At 32.7% G+C, this 22890-nt stretch overlaps 1 protein-coding gene across 1 annotated transcript in view; it reads left to right on the top strand.

Moving 5' to 3' along the window:
• Nucleotides 1-22890, top strand: part of LOC114340217 (methionine--tRNA ligase, mitochondrial) — a 145003-nt gene that overhangs the window by 70157 nt on the left and 51956 nt on the right. Inside the window, exons 5-6 of the mRNA XM_028290937.2 lie at nucleotides 7276-7487; nucleotides 8288-8482. Coding sequence (XP_028146738.1) covers nucleotides 7276-7487; nucleotides 8288-8482 — 407 coding nt within the window. The remainder of the gene's footprint in view (nucleotides 1-7275; nucleotides 7488-8287; nucleotides 8483-22890) is intronic.

Raw genomic sequence — 22890 nt, 5'->3', positions numbered from 1 at the left:
ACACCCTGTATTTTATGCCACCATAAAAAAGTACCGTTACCGTACTTTAATTTTTGCATAATATTCCCTATGTCTAAATTTATTAGTTTTCGAGATATTTTCATTTTTTAGAGCAAATTATTAATTAGGGGTCTAAATCTTTCCAAATGCTAAGTAAGCCATGACTGAATTTTTTTAAAACTGATAATTTAAAATTATTGATTATCAATCCGGTAATCAATGTAACAATGTAGCAAATAAAGAAAGAAAAATAATTTATCTACTCTATGTCATATTATGTATAAGTTTTTAGTTTGTGAAAACTGTCATTATAGATAGCAGTGCGTGAAGGGTTTAAAGTGTGCGTGAGGTAACAATGTATTTTAAATGGGATTTACTTTTTCGCACACTTTCATTGAGTTTTTTTGGCACACTTTCATATAATCAAATATCCTCAATTTTCGCGTTGTCATGGTGATGACAATATGACCAATGACTTAAAACAAAATTTTTGACAGTTTTGTGGTTTGAAAGTAGTTAGGATTTTTAAATGTCAATGTTCTAAAAATTGTAGAATAGAAATCAATTCCAGTGACGAGTTACAGTTTTTGTATTTGTTTATCGTAGATAAAATATTGTATGAAACTGTGCGTGAAGTACTTTTTGCGAACTTACGCGATGTATAGCACTCGCTCCGTTGTCGCTCGTGCTCTAAAAATCGCGTGCGTTCGCAAAAAGCATACTTCACGAACTGTTTCATAAATAACTATTATTAGTAATAAATTTTACAAAATAAAACACAACCACAACATACAACATTTTTGAAACAATTAAAAGCTATTTTTGTATGTAAATGTAACAAATAAAGACAAAACAAGCTGAAAATGCGAGCATTATCATAACGAAAACTTTGTATATTTACGTATTTTAATTCATAATATGAGAAATTGCTATTATGAAAAGTAGTTTAGAATTAATAATTATGTTTTAATGTGCAATTATATCATTCTAATTTAAATGTTATGAACTATAAAGATAGTTTACTCTTGATCGAAATAATTCATATTTTTTATATACCTCGTATAAAATTAATAAAATTTTATATATTATGATGGTTGCAGCATAAATCTTAGAACATGAAGAGCTTTTTATGAAGAATAACTTTTCTTCGTCAAATTAAAAATAAAAGAGTTATAAATGAAAATGTTGTTGGTATCCATAATTTGAGAAAAATCTTCAAATATTTTTTTCCATTAGAAGGATGTAATTGCACATATCAGACCATAATTTTTTATACCAAACAATATTATTTCATATACTGTCGGTTCGCCAAACTCAGACACAACTGGCTAGGGATTTTAGTCAATAATTTTGCAAATTCGACAAAAAAATAATTTCTAAATAGTTAATAATTACTAAACAATTAGTAATTTTGCCAATTTCGGCAAAATTCTCAAAAAACAAAAAAATTACCTACTAAAATCACTAGCCAGCTGTGTCGAGTTTAGCGAACCGACTAGGTATAGTCGGTTCGCTAAACTCAGACACAACTGTCTAGTGATTTTAGCAAGTAATTTTTCCAGTTTGGTAAAATTGGCAAAAATATAATTACTAAATAGTTAGTAATTTTGCCAATTTTGGCAAAATTGGACTAAAACAAAAAAATTACCTACTAAAATCACTAGCCAGTGGTGTCTAAGTTTAGCGAATCGACTATATATTTTAATTTCATAGCAAATGGAACAGTCCATTTATCATAAAGGGGAGTCCGATTACTGGTATAAACCTTCTTGAAGCTGTTAATAAATTATTGCTGACTGTCAAACTAACGTCAGAACGTGTATGTATCGATCTGTAAGTTGATGCCGAAATTTGTAATTATTACTGTAAATACTAGTTATTAAAATTAGTTTTCGCTCAAATAGTGACTAATAACAATTGTGTTACGTGCTAATCATCAAGAACAAGCTGTAACTTCAGTCAGTAAGAGATGTTTTACTTAATAATCTTCCAACTTAAACACATACAGTGTCAAACTGTTAATAGTTTTTCACTGTTGCTATCCCGTCCCAACGGACGCCAACGGTTAGGCAACCAGTATTGCAGTGATGTATCCAAGGTTATCACTTATTTCCAGACATCCAAAGCGTAATATAAACAAATTCAAGTTACTTTTGACTACATGAGTAACAATTTAAATCAATGTTCCCCCACTGTTAGCATCACCATGTCTGGACCGAATTCTTCCAGTAATCTTTCTAGTTCATATGCAACTGCTACTATGACTAAACAACGTCCAAAGTATCCCAAGAAGACCGCAGCAATTTTATAATTAGTTGTACGTTTCTATAGTATCCAATGATTGTATATCCAATTTTTTTTCTTCATAATTTTTACCTAATGTTATTTAAGGTTTAGAAATTAACTGTTATAATAATTACTTTTAAGTCCTTATTGTAATTAATTATTGTATAACCAATATTGTTTGTGTCAATGGCCATTGCTGCCGAGACACATAAATTTAAATAAAAAAAATATTGCTTTTAAAATATTATACCCAAATTGTATTTTTGAATATCTTATTTATTTCATATAACACATTCACGAAGTGTCAAACTCAAATGTAAATAACCTATGCTTTGCTTAACAAATCGAGATTTAAAAACTAGCCTACCTAATAGCAACGATTTCAGCTGGACGTGTAGTGTGTCGGTAGAAAATAAACCGATTGTGACGTCACATTTTAGATTTTGAGGTCGATTATCTCGAAGACGGTTAGAAATATCGAAATGCCGTTTTCAGATTTGGATTCAGAAGAAAAAACTACATAAGAATCCATCGATAAATCTGATCTTAATATTGCAGGAGCGGCAACGCAATAACACACACACTTTTTCGAATTTATAAACGAAATGTTTTCGTTGAAAATAATTTATTAGTTATAAATTTTACAAAAAAAAACACAAACACGAAATACAACATTTTGTGAACACCATTAAAAACTACTTTTGTGTGTAAATGTAACAATGTAACAAATAAAGAACGAAAAATAGTTTATCAGTAAAAAATTTTACAAAAAAAAACATGAACACAAAATACAACATTTTTGAAAAAATTTAAAGGTACTTTTAGTAAAATATTTTATATATTTAATTACAGAAGGTGTTCAAAATGAGTTGAGTGAATGAGTTACTTACATTACGAAGCATTTGTAAATTAACACTTCGAAATACACTTTGTTTTCTATTTTTCATATCAGACCTTGTTGTTGGAGGCATTTTATAACCTTCGTTCTTAACGTAACCCCAAAAAATTCAGTCCAGTTTATTAAATTTTAGTGATCTGGGTGGCCAAGCTACTGGTCCATTGAAAAATGAAAATATCTCGATAACATAAATGTTGTATACAAATTAAAGCACTATAGTGGTACTTTTCAATAGTGATATAAAATACAGGGTGTTCCATTTAAAATTACTGAGAAAATAATGTACTTGCGTTTGGACTGACCCTGTATTCGATATAAAGAAAATTAGCAATGTCAATCATTTTTAAAAATTTTGACATTAGGTAAAAAAATATGGCATCAATAAACCATTGCCTTTTTGCTTATTTTTATTTATACAGGGAGCTGAACGATTTTCATAGAAAATTGGCTATAACTTTGTAAATACCCTGTATAACATAACAGACCTTTATATTTTTGTAATGGGGAAGTTAAGAAGATTTCGAATATAAGATAAAATATAGGGTGTTCCATTAAAAAAAAAACATTAGTTTGGTCTGCCACGATGTTATCGAACACCTTGTTACATTCTAATTAATTTTAAAATGTGAAGCTCAAAGTTGGCTACAATTTTTGTTATTAACTTTTATTGCTATCTATTACTACAGCGGATCTATTGAGCTTTACACCACTAATCAATTACCCTGTAATTAGGGCTCATTATAATACGGTGTTGTGTGACATTAACTGAAAAGAGTCAGCAATGCCAATGACGGTATTTGACCTGAAACTCTTAAAAACGTAGTGCGTGAATTTAAACAAAGCTTGGCTTATTGCTAAGAAGTGAGGGGATTTAAATTTGAGCATATTATTTAACCTGTTTTTTTAATTAATTAACTAATACTGTTGTATCTGCTGTTTAACATCGTTTCTTGAAACTGCCCAACGAATTTTTTGAAATTTAACGCCTTGTATCTCAAAAACTACCAACTTAAGAGTAATAATGATACATATTTCCGGTAATTATGGTCATTGCAGGTCCATTTAATTTTGATAGAAATAATGCAGGTTCCCATAGTATTAGTTCCATTTATAGTTCTCAGTTAAAAATACATAGAATGAGATGCATCGCGACGTCATGGTAACATCATCATATTAGCCCGATCACGGAATACAAAATTTTACGAAAACCTCCAAAAAAATAAAGGAAGGATGAAAATTTGGGAATAGGTAGTTGAAATTGTCTATTATTATATAAGAAAAAGTTTACAATTCTACATCCCCTCCATTTTACAAAAATTGGGAAATACGGGGTGGAAAATATTTTCTCAGGAGTGAAAAAATATACGTTCAAAATAGGCCCGGAATTGGATAATATGACTAATTCTAAGCAAATTTTGTTCTATAGAGTTTTTTCACTAAGTCAATACTTGTCGAGTTATTTGCGAGTGAATATGTTCATTTTTAACAAAAAACATGTTTTTGGACGGTTTTTCGCAGATAACTCAAAAAGTAAGTATTCTAGCGAAAAAATATATAAAGTAAAATTGAAAAAAATGGTGTACGCGTGAGGTCTGCAGACCCAGTAGAAGCAGAGTTGTAGCTAATGAAAAGTAGGTTCTTCTTCGTCAAATTCCAAATCGAATTTTTCAATGTGAAATAATAAAAAAACAGAGCATTTTTCAGGGAAAATTCATTACAATTTTTTTTAAAGTGTTTAAAAAAAGGTTTATTTTTGTTTTTTAAAAAAACTTCTAATAATAAAAATAGGTGAGTTACGTTCAAAATATTGTTGGCCTGTTTTATTTTTGGTACAAAAATTGCGAAAATCACCCCCTAATTAGCTTCCCAAATAAAATTAATCGTTACCGCTTCACAAGTTACTTCACTTATTTATTGTTTATATTATCTATAAGTTTCACTGGTTCAAATTGCTAACTTTAAAAAAAATTGGGTTTAAAATAAAACATTTATAAAATAAAAAATTTGAAAAAAAAAATGGAATTGTTCATGGAGTTAACTTAAAAAGTATTAGTAATACCAAAAATCTTAAGGAGTAATAAAATGTACGTTTTGCTTTTCTGAATATTTTTGCTGTTTTGTTTTCTTGTCAGACAAAAATTGGTTATGCTATGTCTGTTCAAAATTTGCCTAAGCTCGTGATTAGTTACTCGTTCAAGCCATTTTAACTACAGCTTTTCCAAAAATAAGCACTTTGAACCGATGAAAGTTACAGATCATATAAATAATACATAAGTAAAGTAACTTGTGACGTGGTAATGATAAAATTTATTTGTGATGCTTTGGAAGTGATTTTCGCGATTGTTTTACCAAAAAATAAAAGGGACCAACAATATTTTGAGCGAAACTCACTTACTTTTAATGTAACAAGTTTTTTTAAAAAACAAAAATAAACCTCTTTTTAAACACTTTAAAAAAGTTGAAATGAATTTTCCCCGAAAAGTGCTTCGTTTTTGGGTTATTTCACAGTGAAATATTCGATTTGGAATTTGATGAAGAAGAACCTACTTTTCATTAGCTACAACTCTGGTTCTACTGGGTCTACATACCTCAACTATACACCATTTTTTTCAGTTTTATAAGCTATATTTTTGCTAAGAATATTTTTTTCGCTGAAATCCTTACTTCTTGAGTTATCTCCGAAAAACCGTCCAAAAACATGTTTTTTTATGTTAAAAATGAACATATTCACTTGCAAATAACTCGAAAAGTATTGACTTAAGGAAAAAACTCTATAGAACAAAAGTTGCTTAGAATTAGTCATTTCATCCAATTCCGGACTTATTTTGAATGTCTATTTTTTACCTTTGAGGTTTCCCCTCCAGTTTTGTAAAATGGAGGGGATGTAGAACTGTAGACTTTTTCTTATATAATAATAGACAATTTCAACTACCTATTCCCAAATTTTCATCCTTCCTTTATTTTTTTTGGGGTCAGATTGTTCTTTGATATATTGGCGGTTATCCAAAATAAAAAAACACTAAATTTAAAACCGACGGACTTATCTCCCTAAATGGTACGAAATGGAGAAATTTTTAAAAACCCAAACGTTCACACTGTATGTAAGAAATAAAACTGGAGTAACCGAACGTAGAGAAACAACGGAACTTACTAAAATAATAACTAGGTTTACACAGCGAAACTCATTGTTTGCCAACATTAAATCTCATATTAGACGAAGTTATAAAAAAAGTAACGAAAAAAATGATATTAAATGGTAAATAAAGAGGATGTGTTATGCACATGACGCAGTTCTAAGACGTAATGAAAAATATATACAGAGAATGCTACATTATAGTACAATCACAATAAATATGCACTAGAAATAAACAAACCAAGACACGTTGAATGTTACGAGAAGCACTTCCGAATCATGATTTACAATGTATAAACTTTGCAAATCATTGTTTAGGGTTTACATAAATGGGAATATGGGTTGGAACATGGAACATGAGTATTCCCATTTAAAGAAATCAAATATTTCCGCCATATAGATCTTCCGTCCGACTAACTATTCAACGACCCCTGTAAAAGTTTAAAATCGCATTTCCACAAATCGACCACCCAGCGGATGCAAATCACATGTGTTCTGAGGGGGTGTGGAAAAAACAGGCATTAAGTTCAGTAACTGTTCTCACTTTGGTAAATAAACATCTCAATGAAGCCAGGCGTCAAATTTAAATCGCTGGATTATCGAGTTTATTATGAACATTATTAGGATTTTCTCATTTCAATTTGGACGACGCACGCAGCGATATTGTCTTGTCGGATCGAGGTTTATTTGATATTTGATAAACAAAAAAATTGCTGTCTTTATTTACATTCCGAACGTGACTTTGAGATAAAATTACAAATTAGATGAATCATTTACATCAAACTTCGTTGGTTCGTAATTGGTTTCGTCGCTTTCCATGGATCCTGATGATTTTGCTATGAGTTCGATGTAAATATATTCTCAATGAACTGTACTTACTTCACAAATATTTTAAAAACAGAATAATTTCTGGTAGAATAAATAGAGTTTAAGTATCTTAAGGTTATTTTGTTTTCAGATTCCATGGTATTTACTGGCCTGCATTTCTTCTAGCAGCAAAGTTAGATCTACCTAAAACAATACTTTGCCATTCTCATTGGACTGTGGATGGAGAAAAGATGTCAAAATCTAAAGGAAATGTAGTGTGTCCATTCCAAAGTGCAAAAACTTATTCAAGTGACGGTATGCGTTACTTTTTACTTCGAGAAGGTGTAGCACATAGTGATGGAAGTAAGCTTGTTTACAATTTATGTATTGATATAATTTTTAAAGTGAAAACTTTCTTAGCAACGTTGTGCATTTCTTGGATGGGGAAAAAGCATTGAATTCGCGACAGATTGCGACAATTGCGAAAGAGTGCGTGTTTTGTATATAGACTGTTAATATTCTTCTTTTTGTTTACAAAATCTTCGAAGACAATAAAGAAACTAGATTATTGTAGTCAAATTATAATATTTATACGTAATATGAGGCTTCGTTTATTTTATTTCTGTAGGTAAACATATGCAACGGACCACGTAATAGTACATACTCGTGCAAGATAGTGTACACGTCACAAAAATACAGTAGGTCAGTATTATCTAAGGCAGTTTCTTTTGATTCATTTACTTTGGTTTAATTTGAGTAGCTACAATATTGTGTCATACAATTAACTTAACATTTAATGGATTTTAACCAAGAAACTTGTTTTCTTCCTACACTTCTACGGTCCTCTATTTTGACTTTAAGGTTTAGCTGTAGCATTCTATATCGATTTACCCTCACTAAAATCTCTATTTGATTAAGAGATATAGCGTGGATAAATTAGTCTGGGACACCATGTATATAACATCACTTAACGTCCACGTTTCAATATCGTAGAGGGAATACTAAAAACGTAATGTCTAGTAAACGTACTGAAAGTGTTTTCGCGCATCCGAAGATTAAATACAAAATGAAATTTGCCAAAAGTTTCACTATAATCATTCTGTTCGAAAATAAATATGTCCTAATTGTGAAGGATTATTTCAAATTATTATTTTCTGTTTTAGATTACAGCGATACAAAGGTTTTAAGGATCCTTAATTCAGAATTAGCTGACACTCTTGGAAATTTGTTAAGCAGGTGTACAGGAACAGCATTGAATCCTCATCAAAGGTTTCCAAAAATGGAACAAGCTGCTTTAGAAAAAGTAAAACAGTTAGATGTCACTAAAAAGTTGATTGATAGTGTAAAAAATCTTCCAGGTAAAAAGTTATTAAAAATTAGTAGTTGTTTCAAAAATCATCAATCAAAAAATACCATTTTTCAGGTATATAGGTCACGAAGGTTTCACTAAATCTCACTCATTATAATAAAAAAACCCAAGTTATTTTGTAGCGTTCTTCCTTTTCATTGCCTCAATTAAAATTTTTTTCAGTAAATCGACCTATAGACAACAGCATTACTGTTGACAACAACAAAGTCGCTCAACAGCATTACTGTTGACTATTTCCCATTATAGCCTCTTTCAATGTGCAATATATTCGGGTAAAGGTACTACTACACTTTAAATTAGAAGACCAAAAATAATCATTTTTTTCAAGAATTGTTTTCTCAGAACCTTTATTAAAAATGAACACAAAACTTTTTACATATCAATATTTAACTCTTAGAGAGTACAAAAAATATATCGTTTTTCATTTATGCATGTACACTAATATTGTAGAGGGGGCAAAAGTCGAGGCCTCGAAAAATAATGGCGGACAGTTAATCTCAGGATTGGGATATCTGAAACAAAAAAATGTACTGAAATTGAAAAAGGAAGGTTTCTTACGTGACAATTTACCAGTGGCGGTTATCCCTTTAGGTCAATTGGTCAATGACCTCCCTGTAATAATTGTACAATCAAACGATTATAATGTAATTATTTCCTTAAAAAAAGAAAATTTTCTGTGTTAAACATGTTCGGAATACAATAGTATCGTTCAAAGTTAAATTTTGCTTTTATTGTATTGACTTTTCAGTCATTTTGTTGTTGTAAAATATAGCGACAAAGATGCGCCAAAAGATTACCGATAAATAAACATGAAATACGAGCTGTTTGACGTTACCGAAAAGCCAAATTTATCTTTGACTGAAACTACCGCAATATTACTTTTAAACAGCTAAATACGAATATTCACGATGGTCAAGAAATTTATTTGACCTCACTGTGAGAATACAGCACTGGAAATCCGAACGTTCACGCAAATACGCACTTATATGCAAGTTGGTACCAACTCGTGGTCATTTACCGTAGACCGTAGGTATCGTTTTCGTTGTTGAGCGGTAGGTATTCGAACGATCACAAATTTCAACGAGCAAGTGATCGATCATTTCGCAAAATCTAAGGCCAGAAGAATCGATTTACTTTTTAAATCCGCATAAAAATGTAAGTTTTTATTTATTTTAGGTTTTGAGTTTAAGTAGTTTGTTGATATTCTGGCTGTTATAATTACATATTATATCATACTATTTATCTGATTTATTTGACAATTAGTAATGAAGACTTGTTCCTTTTACTTATTTCATATTTACTTGTCAAATAAAGATCCGCTTAAATTTAAACAACATATTGCAAAATAAGTTATAAGAAACCAATACAGATGATGGAATAAGAAATTATTTAAAATGGGATTTGTAGGTCTTGTTTTTCCAAAAAAATCTTGAACCACCGGATATGACCTCCCCCTTCACTTACAGACCAGTCGCCACTGCAATTTACCACAATTCGACCAACAAATAGAAAATTAATATTTTTTAACCATGAAAAACTTAAGAAGAACGGACGATTTTTCACAAATTTTTTTAAAATTTCCGTAAAATCTTTTTTTTTGCGGAATTTTTCACTAACGGTGGTAAATTGACACGTAAGAAATCTTTCTTTTTCAAAGGCCGTACGATTTTTTTGTTTCAGTGATCCCCATCCTGAGATTAACTGTCCGCCATCGGAACTACTTTTTTTCGAGGCATCGACTTTAGCGCCCTCTACAATATTAGTATACGTGCACAAATGAAAAAAGATATATTTTTTGTATTGTCTAAGAGTTAGATATTAATATGTAAAAAGTGTTATGTTCATTTTTAATAAGGGTTCTGAGAAAAAAAATCTTGACAAAATGCTTATTTTTGGTCTTCTAAAGTGTACTATGGTTTATTTTTTAATCAAGAGGAGTAAACCAAAAAGACATATTCACACCCAAGAAAGTCACTAGAAAAGTCACCAAAATACATCTTCTTTTTTGGTTGATCATGTCGGCTCTCAACGGTAATCCATCAATATTATACTATATTAATACGTCGGCGTCGCTAAAAAGTTCTAAAACCAATTGCTTTTTATATAAAAGCATACTAAAAATCTAAAAATTAAAGGAATAACACAGAAAACACAAAACATCGCCGATATAACTAATTTAACCTATGAAATGCCAAAAGTGTCAAAATTAGATAAATGTCATTAGTGTCAAAATTTTATAACAGTGGAGTAAACTTGTCTGCGCCAAATTACAAACAAGTATTACAGCGCGGTAAATTTGAATCACTCCTCTTGGTTTAAAAACAAACATTAGTACCTATTTCACCATGCTTATCCAAAAATCAATTTTGTGCGAAACTAATAAATGAATGTAGCATCTTAGAGTTTCATAAACAGAAAGAAGTTCTTAATTGATTTGTCGGTAGTTGTCAGCTTTCGTATTGTCAATGATATTAGGACACTAGATTACCTACAAATTATTAATGGTAGGGGAGCCCAAGTGGGGATTTCTGCAGTAACTCGAGCGCGTCAGATTATCATATAGGGAGAAACCTGGTACCCTGTAGATGTACCTCTACCATATATTGGCTCTAAACACAGGGGAGTTCGTTAAGGGGGGGCCGAAAAAGAAAATGTATCCTTAGAAAAACTCGAAATCGTCAGATTAAGATAAGGTAAGTTAAGTACATGCAAAACAGTGTACATTTCAAAAATCTGACGATTTGGGCGGGGCGTAAGGAAATGGGTGAGTCACAAAGTTTCACAAGAAAAAAGCGAGTATTTCGCGAAATGAACGATAGATCTAAAAAATAAAAAACACGTGCTCAATATTTGTCAAAAATCTATCGAATGATACCAAACATGACTCCCCACGGAGAGGGGTTTAGGGTAAATTTTAAATGTTAAATACGAATCCCGCGATATTCCGCGAAATGAACATCAGATCAAAAAACTGAAAAATACACTTATTCAATATGTTTGAGAAATCTATCGAATGGCACCAAACACGACCTCCCACGGAGGTGGGGTGGGGGGTTACTTTAAAATTTTAACCTATTTTTTATTACAGATTCGGATTCCTTACGTAAAAATAAGTCATTTTTATTTGAAACATTTTTTCGAATTATGCATAAATGGCGCTATAACCGGAAAAAAGATTGTTGGAAATGAAAAATTAAATTAAAAATGGAAAGTCCCCACTAAAATGGAAAACTTTACTTAACTTTTTTTGGTTTTAGAACCTACTCTTCACTACCCAATAGGTCCCCAAAGCTTTCGAATGGCTCCACATTTAGCATACTCTCCTCCCCTACTATAATACTTCTATAAGAGACGCCCAAGCTCTTTTTTTGGGCTCTATTAACATCATATTAAAAGCTACATCTGTCTTAAGCTTTCGTATTTAAGGAAAAATTTCTGCTTTCAACTTCGCGTTACTAATTCGGGAAAATTAAGTTTTCAAATACCGAAATTATTTACAATTTTTGTTCATTTATTTTATGAAATTTTTCGTGGGTCCCAGAGGTACGTGAAGTGAAAGCAGCGAAACTCATAGTATGGCCCTAGAGGTTTTCGAGATACATTTTTAACTCCAGGAGTGAAAATTTTTCTTTCGGGTCAATTTTTCACTACCTAATGTTTATGTTTTGGAGCACTGTCCCACTCACATAAAAATCAGCAAAACTTAGTGTATATTCCCTGTACGTAATCCAGTAAGATGACCGTCATCTCAGCAATAAAGCTCTGTAGGTATTGAGAATATTTTATTTTCTCAAGTAATATCTCCAAATTTGCATAATTTTCTTTTATGTTTGTTGCATGCGCAGTACTGATAGCCCAGTCGGGATAGCATTTGACCTTGCATTACGAGCTGCTCCAAATTTTATTTTTATAATCTTTAAGGGGATCAACAGTAGTATAAATTTAAAATCTCGACTGAATTCCGTCGTTGCGTTAGTCGCTATCTTGATTTTAAACGAGAACCGTTTTTGCTCAATATCTCCGCCATTTTCAACTTTCTGACAAAAAGTGTAGAAATTGAATTTCTATAATTTCGTTTATTATAATTTTTTTCGTGCGGTCGATATTTTCCTAGTTATGGGGGAAAATAGTGACAGTTAGAGCAGAATTATTGAATTATTGAATTATCTCGTTTATTATTAGTTTTACAACAAATATGTATCTATACCAGGAGTGGGCAAACTTTTTTTAGAAAGGGCCACAAAATGTTTTTGTCTATTACCAAGGGTCGCAATACAGTGGCGGATCCTTTGGGGGGGAGGCGGTCATGGATCTTGAAGATGATTGAATTACTTTTCTCTGATGCAAGGTCACTTAGTCTTACCACCCCTAGGATAAGTGGGTTTTAAATTATTTTTTGGATGGGCCTAAAGGACATCGCACACATCTTATAGAAAATATAATGTCACTCAAATTCAATAAAATTTATACGATTAGATTCGTTTTAATATAACGATCAATTCTTATCATTGCGCCAACTCTTAATTATGATTAATTACGGCGCAAATTGCAATTAAAGTTTATCGAAATCACATTTTTGGAGTCCATAAAATGTTAGTTTACAATCATTATTGCTCTGAGTGCTATTCATAACAGCTTAAATCCCGCTGGGCCTAAGCGGATTAATGAAACTAATCCGCTGATTTATGGAGTACCGAAAATCTGGGTATTTTAAAATATTTTCTCTCTCTCTAACTTATGTACCTACCCATTTGATTTCAAAATTATTTATATCAATTTCTGCTCTTATTTTTGAAAATAGAGAGTTGGCGCAATGATAAGATTTGATCGTTAATTTAAAACGAATCTATTGGTATAAATTTTATTGAATTTGAGTGACATTATATTTTCCATAAGATGTGTGCGATGTCCTTTTTGTTTGTTTGTCAGCTCTCGTTTTTTTGCTGGTTACACCTTTTACAATTTGCAAGCAATACGGATGCTGAGACTAAGGAAGATAAGGGAATTGAAAATGGTTATTCATTTTTTGAAAATAATTTACTTTTTTCCGCGGGCCGCAAAAAAATTTATAAAGGGCCGCATGCGGCCCGTGGGCCGCACTTTGCCCACCCCTGATCTATACAAAAATGAAGAGAATTAATTTTGTACAGTTTTGATCTGTTTAATTTTTTTGATAAAATAAATATTTAAGGTAGTACGTATCAGGTAAAGGTACGAGCGTAAGAAATTATTGATTTTATAGCAATTGTTTTTGTTCAATATCTTGGCCATTTTCAACTTTTCGACAAAAAGTGAAAGAACCGAAATTGTTGCAATTACGATTTACTTTCGAGAGAGCCAGTGGTGGGTCTGCAGAGGAGGGGGGAGGGGAAATTCCCCCCAACAGGATCCAGACTTCAAAAAAAAATTGTTGAAATATTAAAATATAATAGCTGACATGAAACTTAAATTATCGACAGACAAATTCAACCAATAAAACACGCTAGTTAATAAAATAAAGGGAACTTAAAGCATATAAGATATTATTTATGTCTTTTATGTACTTAGTTTGGATAGCGTTTCATTGAAAGTTACAAAAATTGTATAAAATATAATTCTCTTTATTTTTGTTTATGTACAATTATGTCGTAAAGTTAATAATAAATGAGGCAATTCAATAACTATGCTTCCCCTCCGCTTTCACTATTTTCCCCCCTAACTTGGGGAATATTGATAGCATAAAAAAATTGTGCAAAAGAAATGAAAGAAAACTGCATTTCAAACAATTTTAGTTCCTACCGTTTTTGACGAAAAGTTGAAAATGGCGGAAATATTAAGCAACAACGGTTCTCCTTTAAAATCAATATGGCTTTAAAATCAATATGGCGGCTAATTCAACCGCGGAATTCAGTCGAGATTTTAAATTTACACTACTATTGATCTCCACTAAAGGATAGAGTTATAAAATTTGGGGCAGCTCGGAAACAAGATTAAATTCAATAATTATTTCCCCCCACCACTTTTTACCTACTATTTTCCCACTTAACTCGGAAAATATCAAACGCACGAAAAAAATTGTTAAGAAATTGTAGGAAATCATATTTGGAACCAGTTCAGTTGAAAACGGGGTAAATATTGAACAAAAACAATTACTATAAAATCAATCAGGTCTTAAGATCGCGCCATTACCGCATACGTACTACCCTAAATATTAACTTTAGCAAAAAAATGAAAGATATTCAAATTGTGTAGAATTTAATTCTCTCTATTTTTGGATAGGGACATTTTTGTCGTGGAACTAATAATAAACGAGATAATTCAATAATTCAATAATTCTGCTCTAACTGTCACTATTTTCCGCCATAACTCGAAAAATATCGACCGCACGAAAAAATTTTTGGAATAGAAATTATAGAAAATCACATGTTCAACAATTTTGGTTCTTATACTTTTTGTCGAAAAGTTGAAAATGGCGGAGATATTGAGCAAAAACGGTTCTTATTTAGAATCAAGATGGCGGCTAACGCAACGGCGGAATTCAGTCGAGATTTTAAATTTACACTACTATTGACCCCCCTAAAGATTAGAGAAATAAAATTTGGGGCAGCTCCTAATGCAAGGTAAGGCCTGTTATTCATCTAACCCTACTGGACTATTAGTCGAGGAAATGAAACTGAAAAACTGGCAAAACCTCGCAATTTTTTCGTCCAGCATCGATTTGTACAAAAATTTGGTATTAGGCTCATTACACCCTCTAGTTTATTTTATATATTGAGCCGTTGTACGTTTTTGGTTTTTTAAGGGTGAAAACTACCCCTAATTGTAAAAAATTATTAAATAACATTTTAAACTTTAATATTGTCAATATTTGGTTCTTATTAGTTACATAATGATTGTCTTATGCTTTAAGATATACTATCATAATATTTCAACCCTTAAAACCACCCTTGTTGGAGCTATATATAAAAAATTTACTTATCCTAAAAGAATAATTTCGGCTTGCATCGATTTACATAAAAATTTTACGATTAGGATAATCTCACCCTGTACTTCATATTCTATATCATGCTTAAGGGGGTTGATTATTTTTAGGGGCGTAAATGAACCCTTATTGTCAAGAATTATATAAAAACACTGTAAACTTTAATATGGGTAAAATTTGGTTGTGATTGGTTAAATAATGATTGTTTTATGCTTTAGGCTAAAATATCATAATATTTCAACCCTTAAAAACCACCGTTAATAACATTACAATGTTTATAAGTAGATAATTTAATAGATCTTTACAGAAAAAAAGTAGAATTAAAGTATTACAAAAACATTTATTTACACAAAAATACGAATTTACAAATATATACAAATACAAATACAAACAGTTTTTTAGTCATCTGCCAGTATACGAACTGGAAGAAGTAAATCCCTACTTGACGAAAAAATTGCGAGCCGAAATGCTTCATTTCCTCGACTATATTATGAAGGATATTTATTATTAGTGTTGAGTAAGACAGCTTTTAAACTAATCTTAGATGCATTAATAAAAAGACTCCATCATTCTTCAAATGCTTCTGGGAAATTCAGTTCTTCAAGTAGCCCTGCAGCATCTATACACTAAATCATCCTCTGTGGAAACGTAACTCATAAAATTTTCTTGCCTTGTGCGAATATATAAGATTTTTATACAGTATGCGGCAAAATAAACAGTACTGAAATGAATATTGAAATGTTTATGATTATTTATATATTTAATATGCATGATATAGTCTTGGAAATATTATCCACGACGACGTTCCCGATAAAACAGATGTTAAAGATGCCCTCTGGCACGAAATTTTTTTTAATTCTAGTCCGCAATGTACGCATCAGGTGGCGTTAGGTCTGGTAAGTCGCGATCTCCCAAAATGATCACGCAGTAATCGAAAGGACTCCACTGGCGTGTGATAGGTTGCCTAGTCCTGCTGAAACCATTGCTGATTTTAAGCTTGAATCGTTTTCACGACTTTTTCCGTATGACCGAAAATAGCACTCCACGATCAAATTTTCTTCTGAAAAACTAAGAACCATCCTGAAGCACTAACACTAATATGACATTCACATACGTTATAACGACGTTCGGAAACCACTCAGTACTGTTTATTTTGCCGCATACCGTACTCTTATTTAGCAAATTCCACTGTTTTAATCTTGATCCAAATAATTGAGTCTTAAATTTTGATTGCTTTAAATCTCAAAAAAGTCATTCAAATAGGATTTATTGAGAAAGTAGGGTTTTTTTGATGGACTTTAAAGATCCATATAGAGTGTACGAAGACGAGGAAGTACATTCAGGGCCGGATTTACCGTAAGGCCAACTAGGCCCGGGCCTAGGGGCGCCCGCGGCGCCCCTCTTTTGTTAGGCAACCGACAACAACCGTTCATGAATTGACAAAAGTTTCAAAATGAATGCTTATTTGTAGCCTCCATAATTTAGGGAAGGAAAAAACCATGAAGGAAATAGGGAAGTGCAATTAAAAAAAAACACTTTAAATTGTTCCTCGGACGCAGACACGGTACACACTCTATCGTGGGGCGCCAACGGCCATACCATGTTGAATACACCGAACATGCGTAACCGCCTCGCCCACGCCCTCCTCCACCTCGCGCCCGTCCGCCAGTAAACGTCTCGCTGCGGCTGAGATTGCATTAGTTGTAGTACCGCTCCGTATTGGTTATGCTTGTGCTTTGTTTGCTTTTAATATAGTTTTCTGTGAGAACTAACTCCTACAATTAAGCTACCAATTTATAATAATGGGTAGCAAGAAATTATCAGGTTACCAAAACCGTGTTCGCAAAGCAGAGGAGGATAAGAAAGCCTAGTTACCCTGTCAAAATGCCGTAAAATTGACGAGATGTTTAGTGTGCGCCTTGATCCTGATTCAAGAATTAAGTCGATGCACACGGTGCACACCGACATCGACCCTGCAAAATGGACCATCAATGAAGAGATACGAGAGCATGTGGCGACCCACGGATTCCACCAGAACAATAACATTGATTTTGTTGCTTCTCAAAGAGTTTACAGAGACAAAACAAGGTACCTGTCAAAAACAATATTTTCTCGTGTTATGAAAAACGGAGAGATCCAAAACCGATGGCGGCTTGTATATTTTAACAGTACAGGGTGTGTTTTTTGCGTGGCTTGCTTACTGTACATGTCAGTTGAAAACGAGTCTTCATTTATTCATGGGTTTAATGATTGGAAAAACGCTCGCGATCGCTTAGATTCTCATGAAAACTCAGTATCACATAAGGACTGTGTGGCAAAATTTAAGCACAGGACTAGTGCGTCTGGTCGTGTGGATGAAGCAATATGTAAACAGTTCGAGTGTGAAGTTAATTATTGGAGGGAGGTCTTACGACGTGTGTGTGAGGTCATTAGGTCGTTAGCAATGAGAGGGCTTGCGTTTCGAGGAGATAACGAACATTTTGATAGCGACACCAAAGGCAATTTTTTAGCTACGTTAGAGTTCATTGCAAAGTTTGACCCATTCTTAGCCGCTCACATTGAAAAATTCAGTGAAAAGGGAAGTGGAAATACGTCCTATTTGTCAAAAACAGTGTACGAAGAACTGATTTCAGTTATGGGGGCCGAAGTCCAAAGTATTATTGCCAAGGAAATAAAAGAGGCTAAATATTTTGGAATAAGCGTGGACTCGACACCCTGATATATCCCACATCGACCAATTGACTTTCATAATAAGATATGTTGCGTCCAGTGGTGAGCCAGTAGAAAGATTTGTAGGTTTTATGGCAAACATTGGCCACAAGTCGGAACAGCTTTGCGATGCCGTACAGGAGAAGTTAGAAGAGCTCGGTTTAAATATAAAAGATATGCGAGGCCAGTCTTACGACAATAAATACTCTGGACTGCAAGCGCGGATTGCTGCCTTGAATCGTTTGGCTGTTTATGTACCCTGTTCACCCCATTCATTAAATTTAGTAGGATCTCATGCCTCTGAATCTTGCCAAGAATCGTCGAGATTTTTTTTGACCCTCCAGGAACTCTATAACTTTTTTACTGCTTCAACGCATCGTTGGGAAATCTTAACAAGCTATATTACACGCGTTTTACAAAACCTTTCAGTAACTCGCTGGTCAGCGCGATCCGATGCTTGTCAAGCTCTGAGGGAAGGCTGGCCTGGTATCGTAGTAGCTCTTCAAAGCATACAGGCGGACCAAAGTCAAAAGGCCGCTACTCGAAGTGAGGCAAAAGGTATTCTTACGAATTTACTCCAATTGGAAACTGCTATTCTAGTTGTATTTTGGAACGCAATTTTAAAAAGGTTTAAAGTTGTCAGCGAAAAGCTCCAAAAAGTAAGTACGAATTTAAGCACTGTAGTTGAATGTTACGCTTGCTTAGCGGAATTCGTACTTTCGCTGAGAGACAACTTTGCTATTTATGAAAAAGAAGACAAAGAGTTAACCAGTATTTCCCAATATTCGTACGATCTTAAAAGTAAACCATTAAGAAAAACAAGGAGTGACGAGACAAAGCAGGGAGGATATGTGCCATCTGACGGCTCAGAAAACTTTCGAGTTAAAGTATTTAATGTGATTCTGGATGTTTTAAATGCAGAGCTAAAACGGCGAAGCGAGGCTTACACTGTCCTTTTGGAAAATTTTTATTTTCTAGAAAACTTGTTAGACCTCGATGGACTTACAATTACAAAATTTGCTGACAGACTTGTGGAACTTTATGCGGAAGATTTAGAGTCTGTTTTGGCAGACGAGTGCATACACTTAAAGGAGCATTTAAAGATTTCAAATTACAAAGGTACATCAGCCTCCGAACTCAACGCTTTTCTTCATAAGAAAGATTTAGGGGATGTTTACCCAAATGTGAACATTGCTGTGCGAATATTACTTAGTATTCCAGTGACTAACCGTTCAGGAGAAAGATCGTTTTCAGTGCTGAAACGCGTTAAAAATTGTTTACGTTCCACTACTCGCGATGAAAGGTTAAGTCCTCTAGTGCTCCTCGCGATTGAAAAAAATATTACAAAAAACTTGGATTGTGAAAATATAATAAATGTGTTTGCCGAAAAGAAGGCAAGGAAGAAAGTGTTCTAGGAACATACTTTTATTATTATTAATTAAAGTTCGATTTTCTCTGTGCTTGTATGTTTTAATCGTAAAAATAAAACTTTTAATTCACCCTTTCTATGTTTTTTTTTATTAAAGGTTAATCCTCTCATCCTATTCGTCCAAGTAAGCCTTTTAATACCCTTCCTTTCACTATTCATTTGATCATTCAATTGGTACATATGCAGCTTTTAACTTGCACCGGCGGGGGGCATCTAGGGAGGGGCGCCATTGGAGACGGGCCTATAGTGAAAAATTTGGTAAATCCGGCCCTGAGTACATTCAGAAAGAAAACTCGATTGAGTCTTGACAAAATATTGTTATCATCCATCTTCTCGTTATTTTTTGGAGGTACTGGAAGTGAACTGCATTTGCCACGAGTAATGATTTTATCTTTATTTTTTCTCGACAATCATCTTGTTGACGCCATGCAAAAATTGCAATCATTTTTTAGGTTCACTCCAAAGTATTGGGATTGCAATTGGCATATATTTGTTACTTCCTTCAAGCCAACTTCTTAACGTTCTTGAGTAACTGATATATTAGCAAAATTTTGGTAACCAATTTTTTTATTGGCTTCTATTATGTTCGATTATATTTTATAGGCTTCTTTGACCAGATCTGTTATTATATTTCGTTGTTTTCGTTATTTTGAAAAAAAAAAAAATCAGAAAATGTAGCCGTGATAGAAACGCAGATAGATTGAGAATATTGATATCTTCATATTTATGATAAAATTTGTAGAAGGGGTATTTTGTTGCAGACCAGTGTAAGAGAAGTTCGTTACCTATTTTTATGTATTCGCTAGCCAAGTTTCTTGCTGATGGAAATTTGACATTACCATTAATTGGGTTATTAATAAAGATATTAGCATATTTAAATTTTCTGCTGCGAAATCTACTTGCTTTAATTTTTTAAACAAAAACCACATAATCAGCATAGCACGAGATCTTCATAAATTGATTCTTAGATATTTAATTATTTTATCATCAAACGATTATCAAAACTGGCCCAACTTTATGCATACCCTTCTTTTCTTTTAAATAATATTTATATTGCTGCTTCTTCTTTAATAAGACATAATGTTCATTGTTGTACACACAGTAACAGGCAAAGATATTAGGTACATATTTTATTTTGAGTCTGTTTTTGATGTATATTTTTTGTTTCCTTTTGAAAAGTTTTCTACTTTTTATTGCTAAATACGTTGTGCTGGACTTTCTACGGATATTCGTTGTCATGTAACTAGAATATTTCGCTGTTAATATTTAATTAGAAAGAGATACAATAACGACAATAGAACACTTTTTTACGGTAACATTGTAAAAATTTAGTACCTACTCAGTATTTCCTCCTTAAGCGTTTGTTTAAAGACATAGGACAATGTTTTATTGTTTGTTATTCTGTATAAAACTGCTAGCAATATTATTAAGGCTATAAGTGATAAAAACGAAATGAAAAGTATACGATAAAAGTAATATACATATTCTTTTTCATTATAAAAGAGGGTATATTTTTTGGTTCCATAACATCTCGTAACGCGACAGTTCGTAACCGGACAATTGGTAACGGACAATTAGTAACAGCGACAGTTCGTAACGGCGACACTTCGTAACGGCGACAGTTGGTAACTATACAAGTTCGTAATGGACAATTCGTAACGTCCAAATTGAATTATGCTGTTTATTTTTGTTAACATGGAAACTACTGTTATTACAGTTATAAATGAAATTATGTTTATCAATTTAACGAATCAGTATCAGGATAAACATTTTAAGGTATTTCATATTTTGTGTTTCAGTTGTAATTCACGTTTTGAAGTTTGCAGTTTGTTAAAGTATTGTAATTTCTGTTCGAGTTTAATAAAGATATTTACAGGAAGTGTAACATGGTATTTAAACACGTAAAAAAAATTATTTAAGAGCATACAGTAGCGATCAACAGGTAGCAACAAACGCGGTTCAAGAGATATTTAGCACACATATTCGTAATATAATAAAGAATGTTATGTTAGTATGTGTAATGAATGAATATGTTAGTATGTGTAAATTACTCTATAACTAAATAAAATATTGCAAAAAGGAGCCTGTACCGCCATTAAGAAAAACAAAAAAATGCACTTTCTTCAAATAAAATTTTTAATCCCCTGCCTAGATTTTGTATCACATTGGATCTACTAAAAATCGATTTTCTATAACAAGAAATCGAACGTGACTGACTCGGCAACATTTCGCGCCTATGAGTATAAAAATTATTGTTTTTGATAGTATAAATGTCACTGTCAGTGTCGAATTACCGACGCACTGTTGCCTCACTGTTGAAAATTCGCAGAACTTTCAAAAAACGAAAATATTGATGACGCGCTACTGTTTACTCTTAAATAAAACACTTTACTTAGAAAAATGTTTACTTAGAAAATTAGGAATGTCTAAAGACGGTTGTCGGCTTAAAGATTTAAAGGTTGTAGGTATATGCAAATTTAAGGAACAATAAGAGGGATAAACTTTTAAAAATATTGTTAAAAGTTTGTATGTATTTAAATATTTAAAATTTGTATGTGTTCATAGACTTTTATTATATTTTGAAACACGAAATATAAAATGTGGTAAACATGTTTATCCAGGTACCTACTATTTCGTTAAATTGATAAACATAATTTCAATTGTAACTGTAATAACAGTTAGTTTCAACGTTAACAAAAATAAACAGAATAATTCAATTTGGACGTTACGAATTGTCCGTTACGAATTTGTATAGTTACGAACTGTCGCCGTTACGAACTGTCGCTGTTACGAGTTGTCCGTTACCAATTGTCCGGTTACGAACTGTCGCGTTACGAGATGTCTGGGCACGATATTTTTTATATTCGTGAACTTCAAACGACGTCGGATGTGCACTTATGGCCCCCTCCCCCTGTCGTATACCGTCGTAATAAGCAAAGTCCCCCTCCCCCTTTTCAACGACGTAGTTTATGGATGCCCCTATCGTAGCCAATTAAGCCGGTATAAAGAAAACCGCCGAAGACAGCCGAAAAAATTCATTCGAATATTCACCTCTATAAGCTCCCCACGACTCTTTCAACTAATGTCATCCCATAGCACATTGGAACCGTCACCAAAGTTAACATTGTGTTCAAGATTATATTCTGCGAAACGTACTCCAGAGATTCTGTATACTCGACAATATCAATCTGGCTTCCATAATTGTATCCTTGCTTCATCTATGAAAAGAACTCTTCCACAATGATGTTCGTTTAAGTTAACATGGACTATTGCAAATTGCAACCGTTGGGTTTTGTAC

Source organism: Diabrotica virgifera, chromosome 2 (assembly GCF_917563875.1).
Source record: "Diabrotica virgifera virgifera chromosome 2, PGI_DIABVI_V3a".
Lineage (NCBI taxonomy): Eukaryota > Metazoa > Arthropoda > Insecta > Coleoptera > Chrysomelidae > Diabrotica > Diabrotica virgifera.
The sequence above is the reverse complement of the archived record's forward strand: the minus strand, read 5'-3'. Positions and strand labels throughout refer to the sequence as shown.